A 21191-nucleotide genomic window follows, 5' to 3' on the forward strand; every position below is an offset into this window, starting at 1 on the left:
AATACCCACCGAATGCAACAATGTCCCTCTCCCAGGTCATCAAGTCCCCCTCCAACACTGAGATTCTAAGACCTGTGAAGTGAAGTCTGGGATGTCTTGCCACAATCCCTATTTCTCTTTCAACCTCTAAAAATGCCAATGAGATGGGAAGTTTTCAAAACATATTTTGAACCCGGGCAGGGGAAATAAAAAAGCCACAAAAGAAAGATGCTGACCTCAACAGCATGAGGAGTTGAGGCTAGACCATCAGGAGCAAAGCTCAGGAGCAGGAGGACTAGCCTCATGTTCAAAGCTGGCCTCCTCTCCCCACCACCCAGGTCCAGGACATAGGAGATGCTGGGAACCCAGTAGCAGGTAGCAGGTGACTTCCTCAGATGTCAGGAGTGAATGTGGTGACAGCAAACACAGTCAGACCAAAGCACAGGGAGGCCAACTCTATGTATTTCCCTCTTCACCCCTCCCTGACCCCACCCCAGCCCCAGCCACCATCAGAAAAGGACCTGACTTGGCAACATTTCAGCCCTTCTCGCCATCCTGCTGAGGCTCCTGAGATGGGAAGAGAGGAAAGAAAAAAAAAGTTTAATAACAATGACAATGACAACAACAACTCCAAAAAAAAAAAAATAGCATCTATAGGGCTTACTATGTGTCAGGAACCATTCTAATGCTTTCCATGGATTACAATGCCCAGTAGAGTCTCTCCACCATTTTCAAACACACCAGACACACTCCTACCACAGGGCCTTTGCACATTCTTCAAGGGTTTAAATATCACCTTCCTAATGAGGTCTTCCCTGACCACTCAACTTAGAGTTGCAGAAAACTCCCAGCAGCAACCGTGCCCCTTCCCTGATTCATTTTTCTTCCCACCATTTATCTCCTCCTAAATGTTTTCTATTTGCCTATATGTCTTGTTCATTGTCTGTCTCCCCGGCTAGAACGTCAGCTCCACTAGGGCAGGGGTTTGTATCTGTTTAGTTAACTGCTGTATCATCATCCCCAGGATCTAGAACAGTGTCCAGCACAGAGTAGGTACTCAGCAAATACTTGCTAAATACAATGAAACCCAATGAGGTAAAGACACACGACCCACGATGGGCCAAAGAGAGCACTGCATTCCCTTGGGTCTCAGTGATTGGCTCAGGGATGGACATGTGACTTAAGCTATGCCAGTGGGAATCTTTGGCAGGATTTATGGCACCGAGAGAGGAAGCCTGCCTGAGAGTAAAGTTAGCCCATGGAAAAATGCAGAACCCAGAGTAAAGGAGAGTCAGATTCCCAATGGCAACCTTTTGGCGCTTGGACCCAGCCATGCCTGCAGCTAACTAAATTAGCCCCTAGACTTATTCCCATGAGCCAATTTTTTATTTCTTAAGCCATTTGGAACAGTTTTCTGCTGCAATTAGAAACATCCTGACTGATTCCAATAACAACAGCTGTCACTCACTAAAGGGTTCCTACCTCACAAATCTACCTCACCCCACTTCAGCTTTGTGGGCCTGATGGATCCAGGATTTGAATCTAAGTCTCTGTGACCCTGGAGGCTACGTAGATAACTACGATCATATTCTGTATATTGCAAGTGTGAGAAACAGATCTCTCCTCCGCCTCCCTTGCCCCTCACCCCCAGCTTGGCTGCTTAAAAGAGACCTACTAAAAGCCTGGCACATACTAAGGATTCCAAAAATCCTCTTTATAATTCTTTAAAAACAGCTAATATAACATATGAACCTTGTCTGTGTCCTGATTCCACAAACTAACTGTAAAAAGATCTTTTTGAGACCCTAGGATGGGTATTAGATTGTATTAAGACATTTTAAAATTTTTGTTGGGTGTAAAAAATGGCCTTGTATTTCTGTTTTAAAAACTTATTTATTAGAGATGCATACAGGTGAAAAACATGAGGTCTGGAATATACTTTAAAATAGGACAGAGCCAAAAAAAAAGGAGGCAGGAGAGAAGATGAAATGAGAGAAGAGAAAGCTATACTAGTTGACCTGGGTGATGCGTACATGGAGTTTATCGTACGAGTCTCCCAACTAGTATTTATGTCTAAAAATTTCCACCATAAAGGTTTGAAAAAATTACAGCCTCCACTTACATAAAATTCTAGAAATTGCAAACGAATCTATGCTGACAGAGAGCAAGTTAGTGGTGGCCTGGGACAGGAGAGAGGGTGGGAGAAATTACAGAAATTGCTGAGGAAACTTTGGGGGGTGACAGATATGTTCATCATCTTGGTTTTGCGCTGGTTTCATGGGTGTATTGGTATGTCAAAGCTCATCAACTTACATGCTTTAAACATGTACTGTTTCTTACACATCATTTACACCTCAATAAAGTTGAAAACAACTGTAAGGTAGATATGCAACAGACAAAGTATTAAATTAGTAGCAGCTACAAATACCTATGTACTAAGTGGTTTTAAAAGTCCAGTATTGGGAAGGGGAGAGGGTATACCTCAAAGTGGTAGAGTGCATGCTTAGCATGCACAAGGTCCTGGGTTCAATCCCCAGTACCTCCTCTAAAAAAAAGTAAATAAATGAGTAAATTTAATTACCTCCCTTCCCATCTCAAAGAAAAAAAAAATCCAGGATTGGGGGATGCATTTAGCTCATTGGTAGAGCAAGTGTTTGGCACTCACAAGGTCCTGGGTTCAATCCCCAGTACCTTCATTAAAAATTATAATTAAATTAAAAATATATTAAAAAATCCAGTATTGGTGGCAAATAAATTATTGTGTCTATGCTTTAATATCTTAAAACAATGTTAGCAATAGAACTTTCTGCAATGACAGCTTCCATGTTTTACATCTGCACTGTCCAATACGGCAGCCAGCCACATCTGGCCGTGAGCACTTGAAATGTGGCTAGTGCGACTAATAATGGAATTTTTAATGTGCTTAATTTTAATCGACTTAATTATAAGTTGAAAAGTCACATACCATTACAGCTTTACAACCAAACCAAACAAAACAAAACAAAACACACACACAACTAAAAGCTAAAAAAAAGACAAAAGCTTTTTTGGAAAAAATATATCACTGTAGTACACTGCGCCCTACTCTGAGCCATGCACTATTTATTACCTTATAAGAGGCATCTTATGAAATCATCTCAATAACCCCATTTTATAGATGAGGAAACCAAGGTTCATAAAAGGATGTAGATGATTTGTCCTGACTGTAACACTGAGGACTGGCTGCACTAGGACTGGGGCTAGGGTGTCTTTGACTCCAACACAGGGCCCTGCCTCCTGTCCACCCACCCACCCACAGCCCGGTCTCCACCCCTCCCACCTCACCTCCGGCTCACCAGTTGCCTGCTACCTTTTCTTGATCTCCTCATTGATAAGGCTCACAATTTTCCGCAGCTTGGTCTCATCCACAAAGCCATCACCTTTCTGGGCACGGAGGGGAAAGAGTACAAATGTGTCTGTCTCCCACCCCCTGGAACACCACCCTCCCTCCTTGTCCAGGACCCTTGCTCAGAATCACCTTCTTTGAATGGACCAGTTTCCCGTCCACAAACACTTCAAACTCCCCTGTAGCCTGGGCAGATACGTCCTCCTCCTGGGGAGGGAATATTAGGTGTTGGCAGAAGCTAAGAGCTCCCCTCAAAGCCCCTTTGGGGGTCTTGCAGCCTGAATACCCAACCCATTCCCCTGGGCCACCAGTGCACTCACAAAGAGTAGACAATTTGGAAATTGCTGCTCCAGGCTCTTTTTCAGTAGGATATACTGTGGGGAGGAGATGGGACCGTGTGGTCACAGGATCAGAGGACCAAAGGGTCATGGGGTCACAGGTCTTGAGGGAAGGGAAATAGGAACTCCTTCCAGACCTCATGGTTCACACTCCCCCACCTCCAAAGTTAAAACTACTCACCCTAAGGCCATAGCTTCAGAGGCCACTGGATGTCAAGGGCAAGAGGAGGGAGGCAGAGAGAGATGGAGGGAAGACACTGCTTCAGTAACTCCCCAACCAGAGGGACACTGTGAACACCTAAGTCAAATCCCATCCCTCCCCTGCTCAAAAGCCTCCCAAGACGCCACCTCACTCAGCAAAAAAAGTCCTCCCTGTGGTCCACAAGCCCCCACAGGATCTGGCCCTACCACCTCTCTGCTCCATCTCCTCGCACTGTCCCCCTACCCCGGCCCACTCTAGTCCAGCCATAGGGACTTCATAGCTCTTCTTCCTAATGTTCCAGGCATGCTTTGCCCCAGGGCCTTTGCACTGGCCATTCCCTATGCAGAATGCTCTTTCCTTGGTATCCACAAGGCTCCACCTCTCCCCTCTTTCAAGTCTTTGCTCATAGATCACCTCCTCAGTGAAGACTTCCTGACTACCCCAGCTAAAACTGTGACACCCCTCCCAAGATGCCTTTGATCCATAGCACTGATTACCTTCTAAGATCCTAAATAATTTGCCATGTGTCATATTTATTGTCCATCCCTGCCCCTCCACACCAGAATGTCCATGCCACAGGGATCTGTCTTATTCACTGCTATGTCTCTGATACTGAGAACAAGGCCAGCATCAGAGACACAGCAGTGAATAAGCAGGGATTTACTTAATAAATGGTTGTTGAGGAAACAAAACAATGAATGAATCCATAGAGTCAGAGAGATAGAAAGGAGAAGATGGGGAGGAGGGTGTAGCTCAGTGGTAGAGCGCATGCTTAGCATGCATGAGGTCATTGGTTCAATCTCCAGTTCCTCCATTAAAACAAATAAACCTAATTATCCCCCTCAAATATACAGTGCTGTATGTCAATTGTATCTCAATAAACTGGAAGGGAAAAAGTTTTTAAAAAATTTTTGGAAGGAGGAAATGGGCAGAGAAAGGGGGTGGGGTGGGGAGATGGGGAAAGAGACACACCACATAGGGAAAGGGAAAATGGCTGTGAGTTGGAGAGACAGAAAACAGGACAGAAGGACCTTCTAGAGCAGGAGAGAGGCACAGGGATTAGGGAGAAGACAATGCCCCTCGCCCGGCCACATCCAGCCCTGGGTCTCAGTAAGAGCAAAGGAAGGTCACTGCTGTTACTGTTGTGGGGACACAAAGATTCAGCTCTGGGACCAGGAATGCAGACCAAAGCCAGCTTCCTTCGGCCTTTGCACTGGCTGTTCATCTCCCCTTTTCCCCCCTCCCTCCACCATCCATCCCCCACGCTCCCACCCCCATCACAGGGGCGACCTGATCTCCCTACTCGTACCCCCTTCTCCACTCTTCTTAGTGGCTCCTCACTGAGAAGTAGCAACCTAAGCGCCACCTCCTGAGAAAGACTGTCCCTGAACACCCAGCCTCTGAAGTTCTCCCACCCCTTGTCCTCCCTCAGGGCCCTCTGCTCTACAGGGGAGGAAAGCAGGTGGCTCTGTTCACAGGAGAGTGAACGAGTGAACCCAAAGATCGCTAGTTCCAAAGAGAACGGCAGGTGGCGCCTACCCCCTCCAGCCCTTGCCCCGGGGGAGGAAGCCGCTGTGGGTGGGGACAGCCCCTGACCAGTAGACCACGCGAATCATGATCTTGTTGTCCACTTGGATGTTCTCGCTGGTGGAGGCGAATGCGTTGGCAGAAAACGGTAAGGTGACGGCCAACGGGATGGTCCCAAGGATGGGCGTCGCCAGGCTATGTCCAGAAGTGGAATCTATCAACTTGGTGGCCGATGGGTCTGCCCTCGGGCTGGACTCGAGGGTGGACCCCAGGAAATCGGTGGCCAATGGAGTAAGGGCAGGAAAGGGCTCTTGGGTGGGATCGAAGCCATTGGTGAACGATGGGATGGGCTTCACCCTCAGGGTCGGCGCAGGATCCTGATCAGGCGACAAAGTGAGCTGGGGATCAGGTTCTGGGGGCTGATCCGAAGATAGGCCGGAGTTTGGGAGGGGTTCCAAGGCAGGGACCAGGATCCGAGACGGGGACGGGGTTGGGATCCCAGCCGGAGTCGGGATCCTGACCGGAGTCGGGGAGCGGACTGGAGTTGCGGTCCAGACCGGTGTTGGGATCCGAACCGGTGTTGGGATCCGAACCGGAGTCGGGGTTCGAACTGGAGTTGGGGTCCGGACAGGGGTCGGGGTCCGGACGGGAGTTGATGTCCGGACGGGAGTTGGGGTCCGGATCGGGGCCAAGGTCCGGACCGGGATGGAGTTTCTGACCACAGTCGAACTCGGGGCCGGAACTGAGGCCCGGACCGAAGCCAAGGTCCGGGCCGGGGTGGGGCCTGGGGCCCGCTCCTGGTTGTTCATGGTGGTCAGGGGCGGACCCCAGATAACCCGGGGTGGGATCCCGCCAGGCCCTCCTGCCTTGGGCAGGGAGAGCCTTAACCGCGCAGGGTTCTAAAATGGGAGGCGACCACAAAGGGGCGCTGTTACATGGGGTTCCATTCAGCGCGCAGGTTCTACTGCTTTGGGCCAGGATGGGGCCGGGACCTCCAGATCCCGCCTGATAATTCCCATTCCCTTAATCCTCACCTCCAGGGTAAGGAACACACAGACTGCCAGTGTCCTTAACATTCATGAGTTCAATATCTGATTACTGAGTGCCTGCTATGTGCTCAGTCCTGTGCTGGGTGATTCTGGGGCCAGAGCAGTGATCAGGCAAGCCTACATCCAGTGATCAGGCTCCCTGTCCAGTGCGGGAGATATACCCATCGCCAAACAATGACAGCCCAGTGAGGTCAGGGTGAGGGTGGAGGAAGCACAGGCACGGGGGTCAGAGATGTGGTGAGGAAGCACATGGACCTGTGGGATCCCAGAAGAGGTGCTAGAACCAGTCTGGGGCAATCAGGGAGGGCTTCTTAGAAGAGGGGACAACCGAGAGATCTGCAGAAAATCATAATGAGCAACAGTAACAGATTTTACATTTATACAGAGCTAAGTGCTACACATGTGCCTACAGCTGATAAGCAGTAAAGCCAGGATTCAAACAAGCTGTCAGGCTTCAGGGTCCTGACACAGAACCCCTCTGCCAAGGACTCTATCACACTGTGAGTTCCTCCAGGGTGGAAACCTGTCTGGTTCACTGCTAAATCCCCAGCTCCTAAAACAAGGCCTGGCACACAGTAGGCACTGAATAAATATTTATCTTTTTATTTTGAAACAGTTTTAACACTTGCAAGAAGTTGCGGAAGAGTATAGAAAATTCTTTTGTATCTTTCACCCAGCTTTCCCCAATAACAGCATCTTATGTAACCACAGTACATTGTCAAAACGAGGATACTAACATTGGTCCCATGCTATTAGGTCAGGTCCAGACCTATTTGGATTCATGCAAGATTTCGAGCAGAGGAGAGGTCATGGCCCACTGTGCTTCCTGACCCCTGAGAGCCCTCCCTGTGCTAAATCTTGGGCCTGAGTCCCAAATACCAGGAGGATCAAGAAAGACCCTGAATGTCCTGTGTGATGGTAGGCAAGTCTCTACTCTTCTCTAGGCTTCAGTTGGTTTCTCTGTGAAATGAACTTGAAATAGGCTTTCCTCTTTTAGCATAACATTGAGAACAAACATTTAGTGAGCATCTATTATATGCCAGCCTCTGTTATAAAATGCTTTGTATTTATTAATTTAGCTAATACTCATAACCTTCTGAAGCAGATTCTTTTACTAGTCTCATTTTACAGATAAGGAAATTAAGGCACAGAGAGGTGATGTGACTTGGCCGAATAAGTAGCAGAACCAAGATCTGAACCAAGGCTGTCTGATTTCTGTGCATTTGTAGGCATTTTGATTTTTTGTCTTTTTTTTTTTCTGCTTTTTTGGAGTGATCACTTAGGGTACTTTATTCACTACTGTCATTGTGGTAAATGCAGTAATTCCAGGCCTGAAAGATTAAAAGCCCTGCCAAAAGAGAAAAAAAAAATGACCCGTTGTGGAATGCCTTCCACTTTAGTCCTCTGCGGCTCTGCTTCCTTTCACCTTTAAAGGGAAGGGATATGGACCAGAATAACTTTCCTTCCCTGTGAGTGCTAACCATCTGAGATGGTTTTTCTTGCCCCAGCAGCTGCTACCTTGGGCTCAGCCTGCAGCATCCCGTGAGGCAAAGCCATGGATCACAGCCTGCACTTTAAAGGGCCTGCTGACTTGGGTGCAGGACACTTCCCTTACAGCGGTGAAATCAGAGAACTCCAGTCATCACTCTCTGATCATCCAGTCAGTACTATTCCTGGAATGACTCATGGATGTATACGGTGATGGTGCCAACACTCTGCCACAGGTGACACATCACTGACACCAGGAAGTACATCAAAGGGGGAATCCGTGGGATGCAACTGCCTGCCTTCAGCAGCCATTGATCAAAAAAACCCAGCATGAGCATAACACAACTTCCCATCTTCCTTTTTTTTTTTTTTTAAGTGGAGGGATGGGGATTGAATCCAGGACCTCATGCATGCTAAGCATGCGCTCTACCACTGAGCTAGCCCCCAGCCCCCCATCTTTGCTTTTAAATTGAGTTCTGCTCTTTTGGCAGATTGTATACTCTGTTCAAGGCAGCAAAGACTGGCCTCTGAAGATCAAGTTGTCTTAGAAGGAATAATGGGCTGGTTTTGATGTCTGCCTTTAACCTCAATTTAAATATTACTTTTGTTTTAATGCCCATTTTCTTTAATGCTATATTTAATCTTTATGACATAGAAATTCAACATAGTGAAACCTGAAAGGAGACTTTGTACACATAGCTATTTATTTGTACACATAGGTATATATGGTATCTGCTGACTGAATTAAAAGAATATGTGGATCCCTTGGCTACTGTTCTAATCAAAGGACTCCTTCATTTGGTCACTTGCTGCTACATTCCATTTGTTACTTTTTTCTCTGCTCTCTCTTCTTCAGTTTCTAGGATTCTGCTCATTTCCAAAAGTGTGTGGGCACTGTCCCAGCCTTCTCCCCACTAGAAAATATGGGGAAAGAGGACTGGCGGAAATTGGCTGATGGAGGCTTTTTATATTTTCTGTGATAGAAGTAGTATTAGCTGCGTGATTAACTGTCTTAGAATAGTCCCAAAATTTAAGAAAATACCCCCTCTCTGCAAGATCTTACTAAGATTTGTTCCATCTCATTACGAAGGAGTTGCCGCAATTACTCCACTCTCTGCGCCTCAGATTCCCCTGGAAATAGGTTCTTTCTGCTCTCACTGGTTCTGTTTGTTTGCCTACTAGGTCCAGTACTTCTGTCTAGTAACAAACCCTGTCTTTTGGTAGAGAGAAGGACACTCCCTTGCTCACTATTCCATGTGACTTAGACAAGCTGACCTTAAGTCCTGCCACACACTAGACAAATGACAAAGCCTCGCCAATCAAAATAAGCCATACTGCCTGGCTACTAGTTCAAGTTGTCATGTAGCAAGCCAGCGCCAGTGAAAGTCCATCTACATACGAAGTCACCCAGAGACAGCTGGAGAAAAACACTGAGCCCTTGAATCTAGCCCTGTGGAAGCTACACCTACCACAGGATTTTCATTTTTATGAACTAATAAATTCTCTTGTTTACTTAAACCACTTTGAGTTGTTTCTGACCCCTGCATCAGAGTCCTGTCTCAGGAAACCAAATTGCTCCCCTCAGTACCAACACCACATAGAAAGCACTCAACTTGATGAGTCCAAGTTGATCAAAATAAGAGCCTTTATAGATGTCTCTGGAGAGATGGCGAGAGAAAAAAGATAAGATATAAATAACCATTATGTACAACTTCCAATGGTAAAATCCTCCCAGTCACCCCTTCCAGCTTGAACTCCAAAGTGTCTGAAGCAGAGAATACAAAAGTATCCAGGTTCTGTCTCCAGGTGCTGATAGAGAAGGGGCAGGTTAGGCCTAGAAACAAAACAAGTAGGAGGCATTAGAAAAGGCTGCCCCTCCGCCTCCCCTCCCTCCCCCCAGTGAGCGGAAATCAGTGGAGAAGCTCTGGAGGAGGCTCCCTACTGTGACCTCTTGAAGTCAAAGAGAAGATGCCAAGTAGCTGAGACGATAGCAAAAGAGATGCAAGGTAGAACTAAATTAAGTCAAGACTGAAAAGCGGGCTTAAAGACCTTCCAGAGACTCTACTCTCCTCATTTGACAGATAAAGGAGAGCTACAGGAAAAGCTGGGGCTGCCTCTGCCCAGTACGCCCAATGTGTGCAGACGAGGGAGAGGTGTGTAACTACCTCCCGGGCATATATCGAAGGAGCAGATACGACGTAAATCGAACGAGAGTCTCCATCTTCAGGGCGAGTCCAATCTGAGGACGGGCTGCGGGAGGAAGGGAGTAAGATCCAGACCCTTTAAATTCTCACATCTTGTTTTCCCACCCACCACGGAGAGGAATCCAAAGCCAACCAGAGGGATTGTGAAACGACTCAAACAGAAAAGAGTTGGAGCTGGGAGAAGTGAAAGCGATCGATCAGGAAAGCCCACCAAGGCATCAAGCTAACTGCATTACGGAGACTGATGGAAGCAGCCAAGAGGGACAAGGAATACGTCTGAGGCCAAATCGCTCACCTTGGGCCATCCCCGGACCCCTCGGGCGTCCTCATGTTGTTCAGTGCATCAGGGAGCGCTTGGACCGATGGCTCCGGGGTCCCCGCCAGCAAGCGAGACCCAGCATCTCGGCCAGGGCCACGGCGTCGCACATGAACCAGCAAGAGCGCAGCGCCCGCCAAACCAGCGGCCACCAGCAGTCCCAAAGCCGGCGGCAAAAAGAAGAGCTGCGAGTCCCCACGCCTTGGGCCCGAGGGGGCCGCGGGCAGTGCGCCTGCGCCGCCGTCCGCGCCGTCGGGGTGAACCGGGAACTCGCACCGCGTGCCCATGTAGCCGGGCGCGCAGGCGCAGACGAGGCCGGAGAAGTGAGCGTAGCAGCGGCCGCCGTGGGCGCAGGGGCGCGCAGCGCACGGGTCGGCGCGCTCGCGACAGTCGCGGCCGCCGAAGCCCAGCGCGCAGGAGCAGCGGCGCGCGCCGCCGCCTTCCAAGCACGTGCCGCCGTTGGCGCAGGCGCGGCCGGCGCAGTCGTCCAGGTCGTGCTCGCAGCGCGGCCCCGCGAAGCCGGCACGGCAGCGGCAGCGCAGGGCGTGGCCCAGATCCAGGCAGATCCCGCCTGTGGGGAACTGGGTGTCGAGGGTGCGGTCTGGGAGGAGCGATGCCCCAGACCCGCCCGGGCTTCTTTTTCTCTTCTCAGTAATCCCCGCCCTCCCCTTTTCTCTGGGTCCCCTCTGTCTCATCTAACTCAAGGGCCGCCTCTGGGAGTTTGCTTGGAAAGGCGGCCTGCTTTTTTTCCCCTGATGAAGTCTTGGATTAACTCGGCCTCACCTCTTTGGCTCTGTGTCTGTCTCTTTTTCTCTCGGCTTCACCCATATTTAAATAGTTAACGGTTCCAGAACAACGGGTCTGAACCACCTGGCCTTGGCCTATACCTTCTCCCTTTTCCCTTCCTCCTTTTCTCCCATTCTTTTCACCTGTTCTCTTGAGCTCATCCTTCAGGTGTCCCCTGCTCCAGAAAGCCATCCTTGATTCTTCCTCCATCCCAGTCCTGCCCTCCCCCATCACAGCCCTAGCCGCTCTGGGCTCTGTCTGAAGACGACTCTGCCTTCCCCTCTGGACTGGTACCCCTATGAGTGCAGGGCCCAGAGCTGTCCTGGCCGCTGCTGTGTCCCTAGTAACACTCAGCCCCGGGTGAACACTCAGTGAGTGTTTCGAAAAGAATCAGTATTGTTATAAGAGGGTGCACTGAGCCCTTTGCATTCATAATCTTGTTTAATATTTTAATACCTATATCAAATCAGGTCTCTCCACTGTTGAAAACCTTACTGTGGCTCCATCTCACTCAGAGTAACACCAAAATCTTCCCCATCACCCATGAAATCGTACAGGATCTGTCCCAGTCCCCTCCCTGACCTCATCTCTCACCTCTCTCCCCTCACTCACTCTGCTCCAACCACACTGTCTTCCCCACGATCCTCAACACACCAGACACATTCCTACCTCAGGGTCTTTGCACCAACTCGTCCCTCTACTCTGAACATTCTGGTGCCCCAACTCCCCACGCAGCTCCCTCCCTACACCTTCAGCAAGGTTCTTCCCTAACCACTCTAACTAAAATGTCAACCTGCCCCCATCATACACACTCCCCATCCCCCATCTGGCTTTTACTTTTCTTCTTAGTTTTTATCACCATCCAACCTCCTATATATTTACTTATTTATCCTCTTCATTGTCTACCCCATCATCTCAATGAAGGTAGGGATTTTTGTCTCATTCCTGATCCCATCCCCTGAGCCTAGAACAGGGCCGAGTACTCAGTGGATGATCAACAGATATTTATGAGCTAGGAATATCACCTCGCCTGTTTTACAGAAGAGCAAAGTGAGGCTGGGCTGAGGGGGAGGATCACTTCCCCAGGCTGCAGGGCTACAGGAGTCCCACCTGGGACTATGTGAGCCAAGCCCTGCTCGGGCCCACTGATTGTGCAGGGACCTCCCTCCCCCATCCCTCATTGCTTTGTCCTCCCCACCTTACCATTCCGGCATGGCTGCAAGCTGCACCGGTCCACCCTCTTCTCACAGTTGGAGCCTTGGAAACCCGGTGGGCAGTGGCAGATGTAGGCAGAATCGGGGTCTGTGCCTCCCACACACAAGCCACCATTGAAGCAAGGTCCATCCGCACATGTCACCCCGCTCACCTCACACCGCAACCCGTAGAACCCACGGGGACAGGTGCATTCGAAGGACCCCAGTGTCTCCTGGGCAGAAGCAAGAGGACTTTGGATCAGGGTTTCCTTGGAGCAAAATCCCATCCTCCTCTGCGACCTTGACCACTGTGCGGGCTGCTCCTTCTCCAGTCCCACCTCCTTCCCAGTGTGTAGGGGCCTCACCAGAGAAGTCCTCCCCAGACGACCCCACACTCTGCTCCATATTTCTGGGTCTGCCCATCCAGCCCTGCAGAGGGAAGGCTCTGGAGGCCCAGAGAGATCCCATTCCCACCTACACCTTGCCTAACAAATGCTACTGGCCCTGTCTGCCCTCCCCGAGTCTGTCTGCCTAGCCCAGCCCTAATTCCAGGTCCTAATCTAAGCCCACCTCCTCCAGGAAGCCTTCTTTGGCTCTCGCCTCTCAGCACCCCCCAATTTAAACACTGAGTGTTTCTACTGTCCCATAGTAGTAGCAGTGTCCAGGTGGCCCACCCTGGGCTCTACTTCATCCCAGTACACACAAGGCTCCCTCCCACAGTCATACCTTTGCTTACCCGAGGCCACTCATCTTGTCTAATTTCTCCAGTCACCTCCTCCCAGCCAAATTAAACTTCAGAAGCCCTAGACCCGGGCTCATCTCCAGAAAGCCTTCTCTTGTGCCCCCCATCCCTAATTCTCAACCCACCTGGCGCCACCACCCCTATCTTGAGCCCTGAGTTGTTCTCTACCCCACAGAGGGTGCAGTTTGTGGCCCCACAGGACTCCTTGTCATTCCATGTCCACACCTTTAGGTGCCACCCACTGGGTCTGCTCTTCCCAAACCCATTGCCATCACCTCATCCTACTTCAAGGCCCCAGATGCAGGTCAGAAACCTCCAGGAAGCCCTCCCTGATTGCTACCCCTGCAGCTCCCCACCCCCCGCTCAGCAGCTTAGGCTGTTTCATGGAGCCCCAGACAGAGGGCGGTGGGAACTCCCAAGGGAAAGTACTGCCCGGGAAGAGGTGGGAGGGGTGATACTAACACTACAGCTGCCCCCGTTGGCACACGGGTTCCCATCACAGGGCCCGGGCCCAGGTACTAGGCATCCAGCAGTGGCAGAGGATGGACCCCTGGGGCTGAGGCAGCTGGTGGTGGAGACAGGGATTGTGCAGAGGGGCCCAGTCCAGCCCTCCAGGCATTGACATTCATCAGGCTGCTCACAGAAGCCGTGCTGGGGGCTGCAGCCTGCTCGACATGCTGCTGTGGGGGGAGGAGAGGCAGAAAGAAGAGGAATATTGATGAAGGGCAGAGTCAGAGAATAGGAATCAGAGAAGTTTTTTAGCGCTTTCTATGCATCATTTGTTTCATCTTTGTGACTGACAATCCATTGGGCTAAATGGTATTGTGACTCCCAGTCTATGGGCCAGGAAACTGAGGTTCCAAGAGGCAGGGTGACCCGCCCAGCTAGGAAGTGGCAGAACAAGAATTTGAACCCAGGCTAAGGAATTCCAGAGTCTGAGCTCTTGGAAGGATAATGGAGTGGAGCTCCCAGGTCAGAGCTTGGAAAGAGGAGAATGAAGGAAGAGGATTGGGGATTGGGGAGGGACCCCTGGCATTCTGGGGGAAATGAGAGGGCCTTGGATTAAGGCAAGTCTGGGATGATCTGGATAAGACTGGGAGTCCTAGGAGTTTCACTGGGGCTCAGACATTCGGGGAGGGGTCTGAGGGTATCCAGGGTGGGGTTCGGGGATCCCAAGCTTTAGAAAGAAATGGGGTCTGGAGTGTAATCGCAGGGAGGGAGAATGGTGGAATCCCTTGGGGGGGTTCCAAAGCTCCTGGGTGCTCCTGGGGCAGAATTGATGGAGTTTTGGGGTCTGAGCATCTGGAAGAGGGTGTGGGAATGGGTTAGGGGTGGAACTGGGGATAATGGCATGGGAAATGGGTATGGGATTCCTATTTGGGTAGACAAGAGTGCTGGGAAGAGGGAGTGGGCTGCAGTGCCCAGGCAGGGAAGTCTAGGGTCCTCAGTTTCCCTGAAAGCGGTAGCTGGATCATGGGAGCGGGCTGAAGACTATGAGTGGACCTGGGGAGGGGCCGGGGCCCTCAGCTCCCTGAAGGAGGTAGCTGAGTTGTGGAAGGGAGCTGGGGGCCATGAGGGGAGCTACTGCGCTGCCAGGTCAGCGGCAGTCCCTAGTTCATGGAGAGGTGTGTCTAGGGTAGCTGGGGAAGGGTTCCCGGGCCCCATTTCCCCGAAGAGGGCAATTAGGTTGTGAGAGGCGCCTGGGGATCGTGACGGAATGGGGTAGGGTTAAACATAGGACTCACGCGGTGTCTCGCACTCGTCCTCAACCGGCGCGCAGGGGCGCAGTCCCGGTCCGCACCGTGAGGGGGCGCTGCGCGAGCGGCAGAGGCGCGCGCACGCGGCCCCGACGGTCGGCGGCTCGCAGCGCGCGCGGTACGAGAAGCGGAGCTCCCAGGCGCCTGCGCGCTGCACGTCTCGGGCCCAAGGGCCCCCGGCCGCCAGGCGACGCCGGCCAGCCACCCGCGCCAGCAGGCTCCAGGCGGGCCCTGCGGGGAGAAGGGAGATGTGCTGGCGTGCGACCCGACTCAATATCGCGATAGAGACTGACCGCGCAGGATCGCACTCTCCCACGAGGCCAAACCGCCCCCTTTTGAGTCCTGAGAATGGCAGTTACAGAGCAAGGCTGCAAACTCCCCTAATGAGCCCGGGGACCTTTGATGTCGCGATCCCTATGACCATAATGATAATAACAGTTCTCCCATAGAAGCCCCTGTATTTTGCCTCAGAATCTTTGTATATTAAGTTGTGATGAGACCTCTGTCACCCTGGGACATCTAATATTCTCTATATGGTCAAGGGGCAATGACAGGTCTTTGAAGTGAGGGCAATACACCCCCAAATTGGGCCTCAGGATCTTCCTGTATCAAAATGGTGACAGAATCCCCACTGTGGGCCTTACATAGCACCAAAGTCCACCTAGAATTGATAAAATCACCCCCATATCCCTCCCTGAAACCTCTCCATGAAACTGCAACATCCCATAGGCTCTTTGGGACCTCTGTGCAGATACAGTGACAGAGCTTTGAGTACAAGAACCAGAAAGTAATTCATATTGTACCCTGGGTTCTCAAAATCAGGTGGTGACAGAGCAGGACTATAAGATGCTACATCCAGCTCTGCTGGCATCGATTCCAAAATAGTAAATGAGCTTTCCCCTCTTTGCCTGGTATCAGGACCATGGATTCCTACATCCAATATCAGGACATTTCTACATTGACATGCCAAGAGCCCTGGAGCTGTCAACACCCAGCACCACACTCCAGGAGCTGTGATGACATCATGGGTCCAGCAATCCTGTGAACGCTGCACCCTACAGTAGACAGCCCCGTGTCATTCTCCTGGACCTCACATCAGGCCCCAACCCCTTGGAGCCCCTACATTCTACTCTGCAGTCCCAGGACTGAAGACACTCACCTCCAATCTGTTCTCCTAACTCCTCTCTCCAGGTTTCAATGATGAGAGAGAAGATGCCCTGGTTGGGTGGAGGAGGGGGGAGAGGAAAGAATGAACATAATGATCCGGGCAGGTACTAGATGAAGGCCAGGGGTAAAGAGTGATGATCATTCCAGGGATCAGACAGGCAAGGGACAATTCCCAGAGAGACCGGCTGAGGGAAGGAATGACAGTTTTGGCTTGCTTTATTGAGCACTTACTATGTGGTAAGCACTATACTCAAGATACCTGGTTGAATCCCTCAAAAGGGATCGCTGTGATGTACCATGATGATCCCATTTTACAGATGAGGAAACTGAGACTGGGAAAAGGATAGTCACTTGCCCAAAAGGACAAAGGTCTAGAATTCAAAAATAGGTCTGTTTACCTCTGTGCTTTAGCGGTTGTGGGATGGGAAATAGGGTTTTGGAGGTGCAAGTCATGGACACGGGACCCAACTGGAAGGTCTGAAAAGAGGTAAGATGAGTGGATATTGGGGATCCCCAAGTCAGGGTGTGAGGGTCCCTAAGGGCAAGGAGATTTGGGGATAACTATGAGGATATCAGTGTTTAGAGAGCCCCAAGGAACAGAGGTAGTGTTCTATGAATTCAGGGTTTCTAGAAGGTGGGTTTGGGGTTCTGGAAATTCCAAATGGGGTTCCAAGTGTGCAAGGCTGGGGTCAGAACATTTGAGATCCCTAGAGGGCAAGATGGAATCAGAAAAACTGGGGTCTCCAGGCGGTAGGTTTTATGGGCCTGACTGGTCTGGGAATTTGGAGTCCCCAGGGGGAGGGTTGGGGTCTTGGAAGCTGGAGGACAGATGGCAGTCGAGGTTTGGGTAAGGCCCTCAGCGCGGGAGTGCCCCAGGGCCGGGTCTCACCGGCCAGCTGTCCCGGAAGGGCACGCGCAGGAGGCCGTCGGGCAGCGGCAGGTCAGGCGCTGGCTCTCCGGGCTGCGCAGTATAGAGCGGTCCGCGCGCGCTCAGCGCCGCGCCCAGGGTGCATGGAGACTCGGCGGCCTCCTCGGAGACCCCTGGCTTCAGGCAGACCCTGAAGAAGAGGCGGCAGGGGCCCCTGGCCTTGCAAGGGGACTGCGGAGCCCCCGGGCCTGGTCCCGGCCCAAAAGAGTGGATCTGCAGCTCGAAGACGCCTGCCGGCCGTGCCTGTGACCAAAAGCGGAACAGGGTGAGGGGACCGAGGGGACCCAGGTGTCCCCTTCACCCCGTACCCCCTCCCCAAGACCCCTGGGTTGCACCCCCTCCCTTTCCACTCGGGCTCTGACCTGGGGAAGGAAAAAGAGTGCCAGGATCACCGTCGGGGACAGGAGCTGGGGCATCTGCGGGGCAAGCATGGCCTTTCGGAGGTCTTGGGAGCCGCAGCTGCTGACTCAGAGCCTTATATCTAAGAGGACAGCTCCGCCCCTTCGGGCAGCGGCCCGGTTCCAGGAGACCCTAGGGGAGGAGGTCGCAGGGGAAGGGGAGCCTGCTGGAGAAATGGGAGATCGTGTCGTGGCCACGGGCAACGTAGTGAGTGTATGATCTTGTCTGTGGGCCTGGGCGTGACTTTGTGTGTGACTGAGGACAGGGTGGAGTTTGGGGTTGGGGGTTAAGCTTGTATGTGAGGTTGGATATGGTTTTAAAATTCTGTGAGTGTGTGTGTGTGGCGTGAGAAAGAGCTACTGGAGAGTGTACATGACTGATTTTGTGTCTAGGTGAGATTGTGTGGCATCACGTGTGCCTGAAATTGTGTATGGTTAAGCCTCTTTGTGAGGTTGTAAATAATTCTATGATTCTGTGTGTGTGTGTGTCTGTGTGTAAGCATGCACCTCCATGGGAGAACGGAGGAGTACATGATTTCATGGTTGTGTGACTTTTTGAGATTGTGTGGCTGTGTGGATGCATTGCTGTGCAAGTATATGAATGTATGTGAGCTCCTGGGCCACTGTGTGTAGTCATATGAACTTGTGACTTTGTGCTCTGTGCAGGTGCCTCTAGGTGGCTGTCTGTGTGGTAAGGTCTGTGCAAGGTTGTGACTGAGGGTATGTTTGTGAAGGAAACTGGGTGTGGGAGGTCCATGAATGTAGCCCCATGTAGATATGACGAAGATTCAGTGTTCTTTGTGGACGTGTGTGTGTGTGTGTGTGTGTGCGCGCGTGAGTGCCTGCTCAAGTGTGTTCCCCTCCCCAAAACAAAGCCACCCTCCCAAACCCCACATCAAGGATGCACCAGACGCCAGGACAAGAAGCCCCGCCTTAGAGGGGGCTCCCAGCTGTATGTAAATGCCGCCATCTGCCGGGCGGCCGCGCCCCTCCCCCTGTGGGCCGCAGCTGGGCTGCCCGTTTGGCCTCCGGAAGGTGTGAGCAGCAAATGGGCAGGAAATTCTGTCCTCACACATCAGGGGCCCACTCCCTCACTCCAGGATGAATGGGGGAGGGGGAACCCCCCCAACACACGCACCCTCCAGAAGCCCCTTAGTATTCCAGGACCACAGCAAGGAAAGCCAGTTAGGAGCAGATGTTCCAGCTCTCTGGTCACAATCATTTACTCTGTGCCAGGTGCTGAGCAAAGCCTTTTAGACAGAGTAAACTTTTTTCCCTCCAGAATTAAAAAAATAATAATACTTAAGGCTAATAACTATGGAGGAAAACACAGGTTCAATTATGTAAGTACATATTTTTCTTTTGGAGGTCATCAATAAAGCACAGCCCAGCAGAGCTAGGTATACAGTAAGCGCTCAATAATTTTTTTAATGAATGAAATAACTCAATCTAAACAGTTTTCTTCTCTTAATCTTGAAGACGGGAGTCATGGGAGGGTTTTGAGCAGGGGAGGGCAGCCGTTAATTGTGCAGAACATCCCAGGTGCCTTTGCACTGTTTTCCCCTCTCCTGGATATATACTTATTCTCTTTTCACCATTCAGATTTGACCTTCTGTAGAAGGCCTTTCCTAACACTCCCCAAGGATGTCAGGTACCTTCTCTGAGTCCCCACTGCCCCTATGACTCCTCTATCCCAGCCCAGACCACCCAGGCCTATGAGGCCTTTCTAAGCACAAATCTGACCCTGCCCCTCTCCCACATAGACTCTTCCATGGCTTCCCAGTGCCTTCAGAAGGTCTCCAAGATTCTAAGGTTGACACTTAAGGCCCTTCCTCCACATCTCCCTACTCAAACAGGTTCTGTGGCCCCAAAGCATAGAGCCAGACCTCATGGACCACAGTTACCAGGAGGCAAATTAGGCCCTGTACCGGGGTAGGTGGCAGAGTGAGCCTCTCATCACAGGAGATATTCAAATGGAATTTGGACAGCCATAAGAAGCTGTGGGAGAAGACAAATTCCTGCCCTGGATAATAACTGGGGAGGTAACAGATTCCAGATTTTAAATATTCAAAAACTTTAAAGATTGTAAAAATGGCCAGTCTTATTGAGGTTTGTGCCAGGCATGACAGTGTTCTCTCATGTCTGTATGTGAAATGTACTTTAATGGATTTCCAAGCATCTTTGGCTATTTAGGGCTTTTCCCCCTCTTATGTGCCAAACTTAGAGCCCACAGAAAGCCATGGTGAGGTAACATTTGAGCAAAGACCTAAAGGAGTGGAGGGAGGGAGCCATATGGATCCTGGGGGCTGGGGGCAATTCCTGGCAGAGGGGATAGCAAGTGCAAAGGCCCTGAGGTGACCATGCCTGGCACACGAGATATTCCCATAGCTTGCCTAATTTCATTCTGGTCTCTGCTCAAATACACCTTCCCAAGAGGCCTTCTTGGACTGTTTCATTCAATCTAAAACAGTACCCCAAGACCCCAAATCATTCCATCTCCTCACCATACTTTACACATTTATTTTACCCCGAGAAATAGGATCATTTTCTGTCTCCTCCATGAGAACATCAGCCCCACAAGGGCAGAGCTTTTTATTGAATTTTCTCACTGAGGCACCCTCATGCCTAAAATGAGGCCTGGCAGTCAGTGCTTAGGAAATGTGTTGAGTAGGCAAATGAATGAGATACTATTATTAATCTCCCATGAGTGAGCAAACTGACATGCTTGAGACCTTGCCCAGTGTCACAGGGCAATATGAGAATTCAGCCTCTGCTGGGATATGCCTTAACGCTTGCCCAGCCCTGCCCACTGGATGATGCCCTGATGCAGCCCTAGCACCCAGCATTTGATACTAATATCCTAGGCCATGTTGCCTAAGCAGAGTGTCTCAGAGGCCACCTGTGCACATCAAACCCTCTCTTCCCCTCTTGCCCTCCAGCTTTGAGCAGCTGTGACCTGACAGCACCATCCCTGAACCAGCATCAAGGTTGGGGAGAGGCCTGGGGGAACTCACTGGGCACTGAAGCACGTGCCAGCCAGAGTGCTAGCCTTAACCCCCAGGGTCCAGGGAAAATGGACAAACGTACGTCCTCCTTCCATGCTCCATGTGTGGACAGTCCTCAAACTAGGGAGTCCAGAGAATATGGGGAAACTCTCTCTTGGATTAGAGATGGTATACTTCTGTACCAAATTTTAATTCTTCTTTGTAGACACCTGTGAGTCTTTAAAAATATCTAGTTTAGAGGTTCAATCTGGCCCACAGTTTCAAATACATTTTAATTATTTTATTATAACAAATACCAGGGAAAGGTCGTTTAAAACCTATACCTGGTACTAGCACTAAACGCTGTCTGGAGCAGGAGAGGCTGGGACAGTGGGAGGAGATGCAGCCAAAATGGTACAGGGTATTTCAGTCTGTGAAGAACCAGTATGGCCTGGTAACCAGCCCCACTGAATATGCAAACAGCCTGAATGTGAATTGTTCCATTTACTTGTCACAACCACACTCCTAAGACAGAGATGCCCACTTTAGAGATGATGAAACTGAGGCAGAAAGGTGCCTTGCCCGAGATTCACAGCACTACCACGTGAGTGCCTACACAGGGTGCCTCACTCAGCCCTCAAGCCTAGCCTACGAGGTAGGTACTATTATTTTATAGATGTGGAAACTGAGGCACTGAAGGCTGAAAGAACTTGCCTACTTGCTTTTGATCACACAGGCCAGGAAGTGG

General features: G+C 50.9%; 2 protein-coding genes and 1 long non-coding RNA gene across 6 annotated transcripts; 1 reads left to right on the top strand and 2 right to left on the bottom strand.

Moving 5' to 3' along the window:
• Positions 1 to 419: 419 nt before the first annotated feature.
• SELENOV (selenoprotein V) lies at positions 420 to 6314 on the bottom strand. Of its 4 annotated transcripts, XM_072968781.1 has the most exons (6): positions 5501 to 6314; positions 3884 to 3908; positions 3685 to 3738; positions 3497 to 3571; positions 3315 to 3402; positions 420 to 546 (listed from the first exon to the last, which is right to left on the bottom strand). In XM_072968781.1, the coding sequence occupies exons 1-5, from the start codon at positions 6238 to 6240 to the stop codon at positions 3325 to 3327; spliced, it is 972 nt and encodes a 323-aa protein (XP_072824882.1). In that variant the 5' UTR covers positions 6241 to 6314; the 3' UTR covers positions 420 to 546; positions 3315 to 3324. The 4 variants fall into 4 exon arrangements, 3 of the variants coding, with proteins under 3 accessions (XP_072824882.1, XP_072824880.1, XP_072824879.1); XR_012076208.1 differs by lacking the exons at positions 3685 to 3738; positions 3884 to 3908 and having other exon boundaries at positions 3304 to 3402; positions 5444 to 6314; XM_072968779.1 differs by lacking the exons at positions 3685 to 3738; positions 3884 to 3908.
• An 84-nt stretch (positions 6315 to 6398) lies between these two features.
• LOC140698077 (uncharacterized) lies at positions 6399 to 8729 on the top strand. Its single transcript, XR_012075517.1, has 3 exons — positions 6399 to 6472; positions 7237 to 7398; positions 7992 to 8729. It is a non-coding gene; the product is annotated as an uncharacterized lncRNA (long non-coding RNA).
• Positions 8730 to 9595: 866 nt separating this feature from the next.
• DLL3 (delta like canonical Notch ligand 3) lies at positions 9596 to 17505 on the bottom strand. The gene is made up of 9 exons (XM_072967068.1): positions 17424 to 17505; positions 17023 to 17304; positions 16126 to 16183; positions 14955 to 15197; positions 13672 to 13889; positions 12478 to 12700; positions 10468 to 11059; positions 10134 to 10218; positions 9596 to 9802 (listed from the first exon to the last, which is right to left on the bottom strand). The coding sequence occupies exons 1-9, from the start codon at positions 17490 to 17492 to the stop codon at positions 9797 to 9799; spliced, it is 1776 nt and encodes a 591-aa protein (XP_072823169.1). The 5' UTR covers positions 17493 to 17505; the 3' UTR covers positions 9596 to 9796.
• Between the last annotated feature and the right edge of the window lie 3686 nt (positions 17506 to 21191).

Source organism: Vicugna pacos, chromosome 9 (assembly GCF_048564905.1).
Source record: "Vicugna pacos chromosome 9, VicPac4, whole genome shotgun sequence".
NCBI classification, from domain to species: Eukaryota; Metazoa; Chordata; class Mammalia; order Artiodactyla; family Camelidae; genus Vicugna; species Vicugna pacos.

Excerpts from the sequence above, each read along its gene's own strand:
- SELENOV (XM_072968778.1), bottom strand. The coding sequence starts at position 6,240 with ATGAACAACCAGGAGCGGGCCCCAGGCCCCACCCCGGCCCGGACCTTG. Across the intron at positions 3,572-5,443 it reads CGGGGCAAGGGCTGGAGGGG|GAGGAGGACGTATCTGCCCA; the intron begins GTAGGCGCCACC and ends TTCCCTCCCCAG. Across the intron at positions 3,403-3,496 it reads AACTGGTCCATTCAAAGAAG|AAAGGTGATGGCTTTGTGGA; the intron begins GTGATTCTGAGC and ends CTCCGTGCCCAG.
- DLL3 (XM_072967068.1), bottom strand. The coding sequence starts at position 17,492 with ATGCTTGCCCCGCAGATGCCCCAGCTCCTGTCCCCGACGGTGATCCTG. Across the intron at positions 15,198-16,125 it reads GTTAGGAGAACAGATTGGAG|GGCCCGCCTGGAGCCTGCTG; the intron begins GTGAGTGTCTTC and ends TTCTCCCCGCAG. Across the intron at positions 12,701-13,671 it reads CCAACGGGGGCAGCTGTAGT|GAGACACTGGGGTCCTTCGA; the intron begins GTTAGTATCACC and ends GCTTCTGCCCAG.